At 37.6% G+C, this 14,713-nt stretch overlaps 1 protein-coding gene across 1 annotated transcript in view; it reads left to right on the top strand.

Annotated features, from left to right (window-relative positions):
- The window catches only part of ACADM (acyl-CoA dehydrogenase medium chain), a 31,391-nt gene extending 23,171 nt beyond the window's left edge, over nt 1-8,220 (top strand). The window contains exons 9-12 of the mRNA XM_072754858.1: nt 1,266-1,406; nt 1,994-2,089; nt 6,028-6,276; nt 7,222-8,220. Coding sequence (XP_072610959.1) covers nt 1,266-1,406; nt 1,994-2,089; nt 6,028-6,276; nt 7,222-7,293 — 558 coding nt within the window. The 3' untranslated portion in view covers nt 7,294-8,220. The remainder of the gene's footprint in view (nt 1-1,265; nt 1,407-1,993; nt 2,090-6,027; nt 6,277-7,221) is intronic.
- Nucleotides 8,221-14,713: the final 6,493 nt, after the last annotated feature.

Raw genomic sequence — 14,713 nt, 5'->3', positions numbered from 1 at the left:
AAAGAGATGTTGGTTTCTTTCTTGGTAAAACTATATATTCTATTGTTACCATTTCTTTGAGCCTAGAAGTAGACTATTAATATTAAACTAAGCAAATTAAAGAGTTTGCCCACAGCTCTGTGTTCCCATTTCCTCTGCTTCTCACAGTTCATTAAAAGAGATTAAAATTGTTTTCCTTAAGAAGAGTCACTGTATCTGCAACTTCCTCTCAAATAATTCAGCAAATAGTACTAATAGTCACACTCACAAATGTGACAAAATGATAATTGGTGAATTGAGGTAAAGCATACGTATTTGTTATATTACTCTTACAGCTCTTCTGTTGGTTTGAAATTTTTCAAAATAAAAAGTTGAAGGAATATAGCTACTTTAGCAATTCCTTATAAAATTAAATATGCACTTAACCACATACCCAGCACTCCTAGATACTTATCCAAGAGAAATGAAAAACAAAGGGGTATGCACAAATGTTTATGGTGACTTTATAGAATTTGTAAAAACTAGAGTGAAAGAGGAATGTCTATCAATGGTGAATAAATAGTGGATATATGGTACACTCACATAGTGAAATACTCCTCAGCAATAAAAGAAATAAATTACTGAGTGGCAGCAACATAGGTAGATCTCAAAAGCACTCTGCTAAGTGAAAAGTTAGACATAGAAGGCACTTATTGCTGTCATTCTACTTACATGACATTCTAGAAAAGGAAAAATTACACGGGCAGAAGTTAGATCATTGGTTGCTTCAGGTTGGGAGTAAAGTAAGGGAATTAAAAGGGGCACAAGGAAATCTGGGGGTGCTGAAATTTAAGAAAGCGTTGGTACATTACTTTGCTAGCTCCATTAAGCTGACATTCATAGTAAAAAAGGTAGTCTTCAGACAGGAAATTTGTCTTAGTGTACATACATGTAGATCATTAGACTAGTTTTGGATTCAAAGTTTGTGAAACATTGTTTTAAACTAGGATTTGACCAACCTTTTTCCTAAAGATCCAGATTATAAATATTTTCAGGTTTTGAGGGCCACAAAGTTACTGTCCCATAACTAATATTCTGCTCTTGTAACAAGAAAGTTGCCATAGATGATACATAAACAAATAGGTATTGACTCTATTCTAATAAAATTTTCTTTTTACAAAATGGGGATTAGAAGCCATTGATTGTCAACCCGTTTTAGGTAATTGCAAAAAATCCTAAAACAGTTAAAGCAAAACCTCATCTTAGCTCAAAACGTGTTCCTTAACATATATTGTTTTCCTTATTAGGAACTAAATATGGGTCAGCGATGTTCAGATACAAGAGGAATTGTCTTTGAGGATGTGAAAGTGCCTAAAGAAAATGTTTTAATTGGTGAGGGAGCTGGTTTCAAAATTGCTATGGGAGCTTTTGACAAAACCAGACCTCCAGTAAGTAATATCAGTGACTTGACAGTCCTTATAGGATTTTTTATTTTATTACATTGAGTAGTTTTATTTTTATTTTGACATGGAATATTTGGTATGTGTTTCCTTCCTTTTTAATATCTACTTCTTTTATTAAGATGGAGAGATACTGTCATTTTTCTTTATTTTTTAGAATTCTTCAACTGGCTTGCTGACTGTTACAGAAATTATTTTAGCAAATACAAAAATTACTGTAGTCACTGCTAGATTTACAGAGAGGCAGTCCATACTTAATCATTCCTGTTGATATGTGCTCATTTCCTCTTCCTTTACTCATTAGGAATATTTCCCCTAAGAAGCTTTCCCTTGTTAAACGGAAGAAGTGACTACTCTCTAGGCTATGATCCTGTGCCTCACAAATGCCTTTAATTCATAAAAAATATAAATTTAAATGTTTGTTCTTCCCCACCCCTTCTTTTGTTGCCTGAAGGAATTGGCAACAAATTCCTTCTCTTTGTATAATCCTTAACTTAGAATTTTAGGCAAATAGTCATTGTACTGTGTTTTAAAAACAGCATGAACTTATGCTTTGTAAAATGTTAAAATACTAGGTCGCAGCTGGTGCTGTGGGACTAGGACAGAGAGCTTTGGATGAAGCTACCAAATACGCCCTGGAGAGGAAGACTTTTGGAAAGCTGCTTGTAGAGGTAATGTTAAGACTGTACTTGTTATGTTCAAATCACACTCAGACTATAATCCAGAGTCCTCTTTTTTTTTATAAAGATTTTTTTTTATATATATTCATGAGAGACATGCAGAGAGAGAGGCAGAGACACAGGCAGAGGGAGAAGCAGGCTCCATGCAGGGGGTCCGATGCAGGACTTGATCCCGAGACTCGAGGATCACGCTCTAGGCCGAAGGGAGACGCACAACCACTGAGCCCCCCAGGCATCCCTAAAATCCAGAGTCTATGGCGGACTTCTGTCAGCCACGCTGGCCTTTTGCTGTTTTTACCTTTTCTCCCCTCCCCCCACAATAGCCACTTCCTCATTCATTTCACTAATGAATCTCCCTTAGTCACTCAATGTAAAATAACACCTCCAACATTCTATATACTAATCCCACTTGGGTTTTTTTCCATAGTTTCTAACACCGCTCAGCATTACATCATGTATGTGTTTGGTTCTTGTCTCTCCTTACTGTCCCATTTGAATGTAAGCACCGTACAGGCTGTGAATTCCTGTTTTGATAACTCTTATACTCCTAGCACTTAAATACGTTTCCACTGTGAACTCTTGCATCCATTCAACAAATAGTAACTGAACACCTACCTACTATATTAAAATACTAATAATCGGATGCTTTCTCTGTTCTAGACACTGCTCTCAGGGTTTTACATGTGTTAACTCATTTAATCTTCACAGTACTGTGGAGATTTATTTATTTATATTTATTGCATGTAAAACATTAGGTCTACCTACGTAATGGAACCAAGATTGCATGCAAAACATTAGGTCTACCTACGTAATGGAACCAAGATTTGAACCCAGGTAGTCACTTAGAGTCTGTCTTTTTACACACTACATGTGCTATTTCCAGGAACAGAAAAGAAGTTTGGCATAGCCTCTGTACTCAGGAATCTTTAACTTTACTTTGGAAATAGGATACAAATCTTAAGACAAATATTGAGAAATACTATAGAGCAGTGTAAGAAAGATTAAGTCCCTAAATGAGAGCTATAGACAGAAACCAAAAGGAGAAACTGTCATGGGTGGGCCAGAGACATTACAGGATTCTGAGCTATGTTAGAACAGGATTACCCAAAGCATGGGCTAAAAAGAAACTAAATGAGACACATTGGGATTTTTTTTCATCAAAATCTCACAAGAGAAGCATAGGCATCTTATACCAGGTTGCCCAAGCTGTGGTGATATAAGTGCTTCTGTTTATTACCAGTGGGACTATAATTTGATATAACTTATGAACCACATTTTGGAAATATATATATCAAAAGTACTTATATTTTGGCCCACACTGCAGCGGTTCTTCTTTTTTTTTTTTTAATGCTTTATTTAAATTCAATTTGCCGGCATATAGTATAACACCCAGTGCTCATCTCATCATGTGCCCTCCTTAATGCCCATCATCTGGTAACCATCTGCCCATCATGGCTATCCCATCTACCCACCCACCTCCCCTTCTACAACCCTTTATTTGTTTCCCAGAATTAAGAGTATCTTATGGTTTATCTTCCTAATTTTTCACCACTTAGTTCTCTCCATTCCCTTAGAGTCCCTTTCACTATTTCTTATATTTCACATATTAAAACTATATGATAATGGTCTTTCTCCGACTGACTTATTTCACTCAGCGTAATACCCTCGAGTTCTATCCATGTTGATGTAAATGTTAGGTATTCATCTTTTCTGATGCTGAGTAATATTCCATTGTGTATATATACCACATGTTCTTTATCCGTTCATCTGTCGAAGGACATCATGGCTCCTTCCACAAATGCCAGCAGTTTGGCTATTGGACATTGCTGCTATGAACATTGGGGTGCAGGTGTCCTGTCATTTCACTACGTCTGTATCATTGGGGTAAATACCAAGTAGCACAATTGCTGGCCACAGCAACTTCTTGCAAGACACATCTGTGAAGGCAAGGGAAACAAAAGTGAAAATGAACTATTGGGGCTTCATCAAGATAAAAAGCTTCTTCCGCACAGTAAAGGAAACAGTCAACAAAACTAAAAGGCAGTCTACAGAATGGGAGAAGATATTTGCAGATGACGTATCAGAAAAAGGGCCAGTATGCAGTGGTTATTCTATACTGATATTTCATATGTATCTTTCTGGTTTATTCCCATATGTGCAATATGACCTATCTATAGCTTGTTTCAGCATTGTGTAGAAACAACCAAATGTAGATCATCCATACGGTGGGAATATTTTACAGCTATAAAAAAAGTATAAAGAAGTTCCTTTATACGGAACCACTATAGAAAGCATCAGATTTATTGATAAGCAAAGCAAAATGAGAACCAGCAACGTAGTAGGCCACCATATGTGTAAAAAAGGGAAAGACTGTAAATGTATTTGCTTATCAGTATATACAACATTTCTGAGAAGATGAAAAACAGTTAACTTGGTTACCTCTAGGAATGAAGGGGGAATTAAGTGGCATTGGGGAGGGCAGGGATGATAGAAGAAGGAGGAAAGTTTGAGCTTCAAACTGGTGGTTCTATTACCTATTCAAAAAATAGAGTGAAAACTAAAAACAACTTGAATCATTGGCTTAAAATAATGGGCATAATCAGGCAGGTAGAAATACGGGAGGATATTACTCTCCTTGCTCCATATAGGGATTAATTATATTGGTTAATAATTGCCTCTCCTTAAGACTCAATTACCATGCTAATCTCAAGCAACTTGTCATTCTAAAGTAGAGTGTTTTACCGTCTCTACGGTAAATATATGAAATTGAACAGCTCAGTTTTTTGTTTTATGTGACCTTTAGTACATATTAGTCTGTACATAGTCATAAGTTGTGTGGTTTTTATAACCTCTTAGTCTTCAAAACCCATTTTGATGTTGCCCACAACAAATCATCTTTTTAATAATTTTAGTATTCTTGTTTCTGAATGCCTATAGGCTTTCTTATAATGTGTATTATTTTAAAAAGCATATGTTCCATTCCATGTTCATTGTAGAATAATTTATGACACAGTATAAGCAAAATTAAGTAATAAAACTACTACATAATCCCATTGTCCAGAGATAATTACAGTGACCATTTTGCTCTGTATTATTTTTTCCTATGCATAAGTTTTTCCAAAGCTATAACCACACTATATATTTGAATTTTTCACTTAGCAATGGATGGCAAACATATTTCTATCATATAACATTTTGGCCATACAACTGATAGAAGACTTACTGTCTTTTATTGAGGTGTTTGTCTTATGTCTCCTCTTGGATGATGAACTTCTAAAGGGAGGGTAAGAAGCATCTTTTAGTTAAATAGTCTTCACAGGAGCATCTGGCTGACTTAGTGGAGAATGTGACTCTTAATCTTGAGGTTGTGAGTTCAAGCCCCACTTTGGGTATAAAGTTTACTTTAAAATACATACATATGTACATACATTTTTTAAAAAAAGAAAAGGTCCCAGCAGATACCCAGGAGGATACATAAAATTTTTATGGTATTTTTGCCAAAAATGCTTAACTTCATTCCAGCTCAGAGAAAGCATCCAACAAATCCAACTTGAGGGACATTCTACAAAAAAATAACCACTTCCTGTTCTTCAGAAGTGTCGAGGTCATGACAGATAAGGAGAAACTGAGGAATCCTAACAGCCTGTTATTTCAGTAACAGTTGAAATCTTGGATGGGATCTTTGAACAGAGAAAGGACATTAGTTGAAAACTTGGCCAAATTTGAATAAAGTTTATGGTTTAGTTGGTAATACTGTGGTAATGTCCTATTCTTGATCATTATACTATTGTTATGTAATATGTTAACATTGGAGGAAGCGGAGTATAACTTTTTAAGTCAGAATTAGTTTTAAAGTTAAAAAAAAAAAAAGTTCCAGGAGAAAAACTTACTGGATAGATACCCTTAAATTTTTTCCTTTTTAATTCTAGCACCAAGGAATATCATTTTTGCTGGCTGAAATGGCAATGAAAATTGAACTAGCTAGAATGAGTTACCAGAGAGCAGCTTGGGAAGTTGATGCTGGTCGTCGAAACACCTACTTTGCCTCTATAGCAAAGGCATATGCTGCAGATATTGCAAATCAGATAGCTACTGATGCTGTGCAGGTTTTTGGAGGCAATGGATTTAATACAGAATATCCTGTAGAAAAACTAATGAGGGATGCTAAAATCTATCAGGTAAGGTTAAAAATGATTTTTGTTGTTTTTTAGGTAAACGAATACTCATGGATGACAAATTTCTGATTATTTAGGGATTTTATGCCATTAAAAATAATAAACTATCATATGGGCACCTGGGTGGGTCAGTCAGTTAAGTGTCTGACCCTTAAAAAAAAAAAAATTAAAGTGTCTGACTCTTGATTTCAGCTCAGATCATGGTCGTGGGATCGAGCCCCACATTGGGATTCTTTCTCCCTCTCCCTTTGCCCCTCCCACTAACATACTCTTAAATAAATAAAATCTTTTTTAAAAATAATAAACTATCATAGATGGCTGTAAACTGAAGTTTTTAAAACTAATTAACACTGAAGAATGTTACCTTTAAGTATATGCCTTAAGAGAGAACAGGCTAAAAGTAAATGGCACAGACATGTACATATGTGTCTGGATCACCCATCTTTGAGTCTTAACATCCTAGCTAATCGTAATCCACCCTTTACTCTCCTGAAAGTATGTGTATCATTTAAGATAAATTATTTTTATTCTCGCTTGACAACTATTGAATTAACTGAAAGCATATTTGGGAGTAAAACAACATGAAGAGACAGTGATAAAGTGGTATTAATCATTAATCATTTGATAGAAGTTCATCTGAGAAAACTATATATAACAAATTGCTAGGGTTAGAGGTTTAAACTGGAAGTAAGGGCTGGCTACTAGGAATGTTTTTAAGACTCTTCCAAAATTTTGGTAAATGACATTTTATAATTTAATCTTTAGAGAATATATTTTCATGGGCTTCACAAAATCAGGTTTCGGAATCTCTATAGATTACAGACCCCATATGTGGTTTGATTCAATTTGTTATTGCAATGGAGTTTATAGTACTGTCCAAAATATTTAGTAATCAAAGTATTTATGTACTAAAGATATTTCACCTATATGTATCCTTTTCTCTTGCAGATTTATGAGGGAACGGCACAAATTCAAAGACTTATTATAGCCCGTGAACACATTGGCAGATATAAAAAATAAAGAGATGGCTATAGAAATGTGATTAATGCTGAATTATTAGAACACAATCTACTGTTTTAATCTTGGAAGAAGATAAAGAGCTTTAAGATTTTTTTCTGGTAAAACTTTAAAATAAGCACTCAAACTAAATCTATGCAGCTGATTCTAGTATCCGTTTTCCACTTTTGTTTAACTTTATGACTTACTTTTTCTCAAAAAGATTTGGTTTCATTAAAATTATGTGTTTATCTTTAGTACTTTGTAATTGTATTAACCTAGAAAAGTACATTTATTTTCTTAACTACTTAAAGTAACAGAAGTTCTTTGGATTTCAATATTTTTCCAAGGACATTTTTGAAAAGTGGGCTTATAAAAGTATTCAGAATGTTCCAAAATTTACATTGAGAAAGCATTATAGGATTTGGATGCCATTAAATAACGTATTCGTGTCTTTTTAGACTCGGTGGAATTATATTAGGGGAGTTCATTTTGCTACAATTTGGGAAGCATTCATTTTCAGTTTTGTAATAGTAAAAAATTTAATGTTCATATTCTCACCATACAATGACCAGAAGTTATTGAAAATCTTTTTAATTCTGAATCTACATTTCACTTGCCTTATTTAGAAATAAGTTCATAAAATTTGCCTTAAAATATTTTTATATGATTCCTGGTACCTGTGTAGGCTTTGGTCTATTGTATACAATCTCATTTCACATGCATACATTATGGAAAGAAACAAATAAAATTGTTGAGTGTTTATTCATATATCTGTATTCTCTCAGGAAGTTTCATTACTTCGTGTAATAATGTATGCTTGATTTATTTACTGTGTTGAAAAAAAGTCCTGTTCTGATTTTGAACTGCATAAAGTTACCCACTCATGTTTCACTAGATGGTATTATGGGCATCTCAAAAGATATAAATATTAAATAATGTAAGAAAGTTTGTGAATTTGATGTTTCTTTGTAATAGTTAACATCAGATACTGCTAAAATATGTTATACTACATGGTGTTGCTGACACCAACTGGGCATCTTCTATAATTCAGTCCTATTCTGATGCAAACTCCAAATAGATAGTTAGCTTCAGGGCTCAGTCCTGCCAGACTACACTCACTTGTTACCAGTCACAAGTCCTGGGTCCCCAGGCTATCCACATTTCTGTCTAATTGGGCTACAGATTTGGGTATTCCCATGACCCACCCTTAGATTCAATAATTTGCTAGAATGGTGCACAGAACTCAGGAAAAACACTTGACATACTTTACTGGCTTATTATAAAGGACACACTGAAGAACAGCCAATGGAAGAGATAGATGTATAGGGTGAGGTATAGGGGAAGACACTGAGTTTTCATACCTCCTCCCAATGCACCACCCTCCTAGTACCTCAGTGTTTTCCAATTTGGAAACTCCTGGACCTCTTCGTATTCAAGAGTTTTTATGGAGGGTCTTCAGCCCTTATCTCCTTCTTAGAGGTCAAGTATGGAGCTGAGAGTTTCCACCTGTATTAGTGGGCTATATAGCTGCCATAGCAAAATGTTGCAGGCTCGGTGACTTAAACAGAAATTTAGTTTCTTACAGTTCTGGAGGCTAGAAGTCCAAGATCATGGTGCTGTCTAGGTTGGTTTCTGGTGAGGTCTCTTCCTGGGTTGTAGAGTTCCAGCTTCTCACTGTGTTCTCACATGGCTCTTGTCTGTGCACATACGTAGGAAGAGAGAAAGCTCTGGTGTTTTTCTCTTCATATAAGAACACCAGTCTTATTCGATTAGGGCCCTACCTTTATGACCTCATTTAACCATAATCATCTCTCTCTCAGCCCATATCCAAATATAGTCACATGGGGAAAGATTAAGACTTCAAGCACCGAATTTTGTGGGAACACCGTTCAGTCTGTAACACCACCACCTAAATACTTAGTCTTTGGTCATCAGCCCCATCCTAAATTCCCAACTAGGGGCCCCACCCCTAAGTCGCCTCATTAGCATTAACTCATATCATCTTTGGAAAGGTTTGGTTATAAATAAAAACAGACACTCGGAAAATTCCAGGGGTTTGAGGAGCTCAGAGCCAGGGACTGGGGACAAAGGCCAAATACATTTCTTCTTTTGCTACACTTAAGAAGATAAAAATCTAGGGGCACCTGAGTGGCTCAGTCAAGCATCTGCCTTCGGCTCAGGTCCTGAAATCGAGCCTTGCGTCAGGCATCCTGCTCAGCTGGGAGCCTGCTTCTCCCTCTGTCTGCCTGTCATCCCTCCTGCTCATGCTCTCTCTCTTTTCTGTCAATAAAATCTTAAAGAAAACAAAAAAAATCTAATCTTTTACAAAAGATATTTAAAAGACTTCCTTTTCGTGCTTAATTATGAAATTGTACTTTAATGGCACAGCTAGAGATCGGTAAGGAGTTTTAGAGACTTCCTAATTAAATTGAGTATCACATAGCTGGGAGTTTAGATGCTGGAGGAGAATGGAGACCCGAAATTTGCCTCGTCCCTCGAACACCGCTAGGTAAGTATCCAATCATTCTAAACACCCAAGTAATGAGGACCGAGAGAGCAAACTGCACATCCACACATAGAAAAGTGGCCACCTCTTGGAAGGCAGGAGCTGCAGAGTTGATTTGGGGGAGAAAAGAACTGGAGGGGAAGGAACCCTAATCACGGAAAGAGTGAAAGCAGCACACAGGGAACTGCATGAGAAAAACTCTTCCCCAAAACCACTGACTGGGAAAATGAGAGAGGCTGGCTATTGCAAGTTTTTAAAGAAGCAGAGCTCAAAGTCTGAAGTTTTAGAAGCCTAAGCCATCGCCAGCATCGTCCCTGGTGGGCTGAGTGGTGCTCTGGTGAGGAGGGAAGGTGCAGACCTGGGAGCGGGCAACGTGGCCCGAGGATCCCCGGGTTGCACAGGGAGAAACAGTTCCCCTTCTTGGAGTGGCACAGCCTATCGGGGGACAAAAAACTGGTGGCGCCAATGTGTTGCCCTATTCACTAGCACAGGAACAAAAACCCTGGCTGGGGACAGCAAGCCTTGGTGCTGGCTTTTTGCTGTGCATTACCGTAAACTCTGAACTGCCGTATGGTCACGCCGCTGTTTTCCGAGACAAGCCAGCACCAGCCACAGTGCGCTGCGGCCCTCTGCCAGAGGATCACGGTGGGCCCACGCTGCGCAGGCCTCTAAAATTTAGAGTTTTGAAAGCCAGCTGCACACTTGAGATAAAATACGGGACTACTGTGCCACCTATCAGACAGCTTGGACACAGGTTGAAGGCAGGGATTTGGTGGAAGCTGGGGGGACACAAGTGATTATTTGCTCTTCTGTGAGGGATTCCCGAAGGTAGAAGGCACAGACTCTGGGGAAGAGTGCCTACCCCACCCTCTCATCCCCACTCATCAGCACCAACCAACTTCAATGAGCAACACAGCACCCCGCAGTGGAGGCTGGAGGCACTCACACCAAGCCCTGCTCCCCTGCATCCTGCAGGCGCATCTCCCCTAAAACAAGTCTACCTGACAATTGGCCTTGCAGGCCCCTCCCCTAGAAGACCAGCACAAACCCCTCATGTGTACAAGTCTACTGATGATCATAGAATGATGCAAAACTTCAGCTAGGTCTAGGAGAAATAGGATCTAGCTTTTGCAGAGGACCGACCTGAGGGGAGGAGCAACCAAAACACAATAGCCTAGCACACATTCTGAAACACAAAAACAGTGACCTTAAAAAAAAAAAAAGCAAGACACAGGAATTCACTCCAAAAGATAGAAAGAAGTCACAGCTAGAGATTTAATCAATACAGATAGAAGTAAGGTGCCTGAACCAGAATTTAAAACAACAATTTCAAGGGTACTAGCAGGGCTTGAGGAAACCAAGATGCTAGAGAATCCCTTAATGCAGAGATAATTAAAAAATAGACAAAAAGTTCTATAATCAGGATGCATAACCAACTGGAGGCAATGACAAGGATGAATGAATTAGTAATATAGAAGATAAAATTATGGAAAATAATGAAGCCGAAAAGAAGAGGGAAAGAAAGGTAATGGATCACAAATGTTGACTTAGGAAACTCAGCAACTTCTTAAAGCATAACATTCCTATCATAGGGGTCCCAGAAGAAGGAGAGAGAGAAAATGGGGCAAAAGATTTATTTGAGAAAGTTATAGTTGAACACTTCCCCAATATGGGGAAGGAAACAGATATCCAAGAAGCAGAGAGAGCTCCATTAAGTGCAACAAAAGGCAGCCATCACTGAGACATATAGACAACTTCACAAAATGCATAGACGAGGAAACAATCCTGAAAGCAGAAAGGGAAAAGAAACCCCTAACCTTTAAGGGAAAACAGAGTAGGCACACAGCAGATCTGTCCACAGAACTTGGCAGGCCAGAAGAGAATGGCAGGATGTATTCAACGTGCTGAATGGAAAAAAATTATGCAGTCAATAATACTTTATCCAGCAAGGCTGTCATTCAGAATAGAAAGATAAATAGTTTCCCAGACAGACAAAAACTAGAGAAGTTCATGACCACTAAACCAGCCCTGCAAGAAATATTAAAAGGGACTCTTTGGGGAAAAAAGACTACAAGTAACAAAGATAAGAAAGGAACAGAGAACACCACCAGAAACCCCAACTTTATAGGTAGCACGATGGCACTAAACTCCTATCAATCAATAATCACTCTGAATATAAGTTGACTAAATGCTTCAAATAGGATATCACAAGATAAAAAAAACAAGACCCATCTAAATGCAGCCTACAACACTCATTTTAGACCGAAAGACACCTGCAGATTGAAAGTAAGCAGATGGAGAAACATTTATCATGTAAATGGACATCAAAAGAAAGCTGGAGCAGCCATATTTAAATTAGACAAACTAGATTTTATTTTTTTTAAAGATTTTGTTTGTTCATGAGAGACACACACAGAGAGAGAGAGAGGCAGAGACACAGGCAGAGGGAGAAGCAGGCTCCATGCAGGAAGCCCGATGCGGGATTCAATCCTGGGACTCCAGGATCACGCCCTGGGCTGAAAGCAGGCACTAGACCACCAAGCCACCCAGGGATCCCCGACAAACTAGATTTTAAACCAAAGACTATAACAAGCAATGCAGAAGGACACTACATCATAATGGGTCAGTATATCAAAAAGATCTAACAATTGTAAATAGTTAGGCACCCAACTTGGGAACACCCAATTATATAAACATATTGTCTATTATCGATCTAGATAGATGATAGATATCTAGATAATAGACAATAACAAAAAAACTCATTGATAATACATTAATAGTAGGGGACTTTCACACCCCACTTACAGCAATAGACAGATCTTCTAGGCAAAAACATCAAAAAGGGAACAATGGCTTTGAATGACACACTGGACCAGAAGGACTTAAGGTAATGTATACATAGAACATTTCATCCTAAAGCAACAGAATACACATTCTTTCCAAGTGCATATGGGACATTCTCCAGAATAGATCACGTGCTAGATCACAAATCAGCCTTCAACAACTACAAAAGGATTGAGGTCAAACCCTGCATATTTTCAGACCACAACACTATGAAACTTGAAGTCAACCACAGGAAATAACTTGGAAAGACCACAAATACATGGAGGTTAAAAACATCCTACTAAAGAATGAATAGGTCAACCAGGAAATTAAAGAAGAAATTTAAAAATACATGGAAGCAAACGAAAATGAAAACACGACAGTTCAAAACCTTTGGTATGCAGCAAAGGCAGTTCTAGGAGGGAAGTACATTGTGATATAAAGCCTACCTCAAGAAACAAAAAAAGTGTCAAATATACAACCTAACCTTACACCCAAACAACACCCATAAAACAAGTAATCCAGTTAAAAAATGGGGAGAAGACACGAACAGACATTTCTCCAAAGAAGACATCCAGATGGCTAACAGACACATGAAAAGATGCTCAACATCACTTATCAGGGAAATGCAAATATACCACTATGAGATACCGCAGCACGCCTGTCAGAATGGCTAAGCTTAGCGACACAGGAAATAACAAATGCTGGCAAGGATGCAGAGAAAGGGGAACCCTCTTGCACTGTGGGTGGGAATGCACACTGGGGCAGCCACTCTGGAGAACAGCAAGGAGGTTCCTCAACAAGTTAAAAATAGAGCCACCCTATGACCCAGCAAGTACATTACTAGTTATTTACCTAAGGATACAAAAATAGAGATTCAAGGGGTGCCGGGTGGCTCAGTCGGTTAGGCATCTGCCTTTGGCTTATGTCAGGATTCCGGGGTCCTGGGATTGAGCCCTGCATGGGCTCCCTGCTTAGCTGGGAGTCTGTTTCTCCCTCTCCCTCTGCTGCTCTCCCTCCTCATTCTCTCTCAAATAAATAAAAAAATCTTTAAAAAAAAATAGAGACTCAAAGGGCTACATTCACCCTGATATTTATAGCAGCATTATTAACAATAGCCAAACTATGAAATGAGCCCAAGTGTCCACTGACAGTGAGTGGATAAGAAGGTGGTGTACACACACAGACAATATGCACAATATACTATACACACGCATAATGGAATATTACTCAGCCATCAAAAAAGAATGAAATCTTGCCATTTGCAAGGATGTAGTTGGAGTTAGAGTATATTACACTAAGCGAAATAAGTCAGAGACAGACAAATAACCATACGATTTCACTCATATGTGGAATTTAAGGAACGAACCAGATGAACCTATCGGAAAAGAAAAAAAAGAGACAGTGGGAGCAAACCATAAGAGACTCTTCATGATAGACAACAAACTGAAGGTTGTTGGAAGGAAATGGATGGGGGATGAGTTAAATGGATGATGGGTATTAAAAGGGGCACTTGTTATGATGAGCACTGGGTGTTGTATGTGTGATGAACCACTAAATTCTATTCCTGAAACCACTATTACACTATATATTAACTAATTAGAATTTAAATGAAAATTCAAAAAGAGAAACAGAGATTACACAGAAATTCTAAGTAAAATAGAATATATTCAAAATGCAGATTTGGACTTACAATACATAACTCCAAAAATTTACATACAAGTTTTAAACATAAGGCCTCCAGACGTATAAATGTATTCCAAAGCTATATGATGATGAAAATATTTAAGATACCCTTGATTATAAGTATTAAGCAATTATGTAATAACTATCAAGACTTTTTAGTCACAAATGAACTTAAGCTACTTTATGAAAAGAGTGAGCAAATGTATTTTAAGTGTTTTGAAGTCCTCATGGGTCCTAAGGACAGGAATGGAGTCAGTTTTAGGAAGGATCTAGGACCCAAATAGTCCTTAAAAATCCATGAAATACTATTTTTCTACCTTTCAATTCTACTTCTGTCATGTTTCATTTTTTCTCATCCTGTACCCTACTTCTCTCTGCTTCTTTGATCCAGTGATAGACTAAGAATGAATATTTATATATTTGATT

Source organism: Vulpes vulpes, chromosome 3 (genome assembly GCF_048418805.1).
Source record: "Vulpes vulpes isolate BD-2025 chromosome 3, VulVul3, whole genome shotgun sequence".
NCBI classification, from domain to species: Eukaryota; Metazoa; Chordata; class Mammalia; order Carnivora; family Canidae; genus Vulpes; species Vulpes vulpes.
This window is presented reverse-complemented; position numbering and strand designations above follow the sequence as displayed.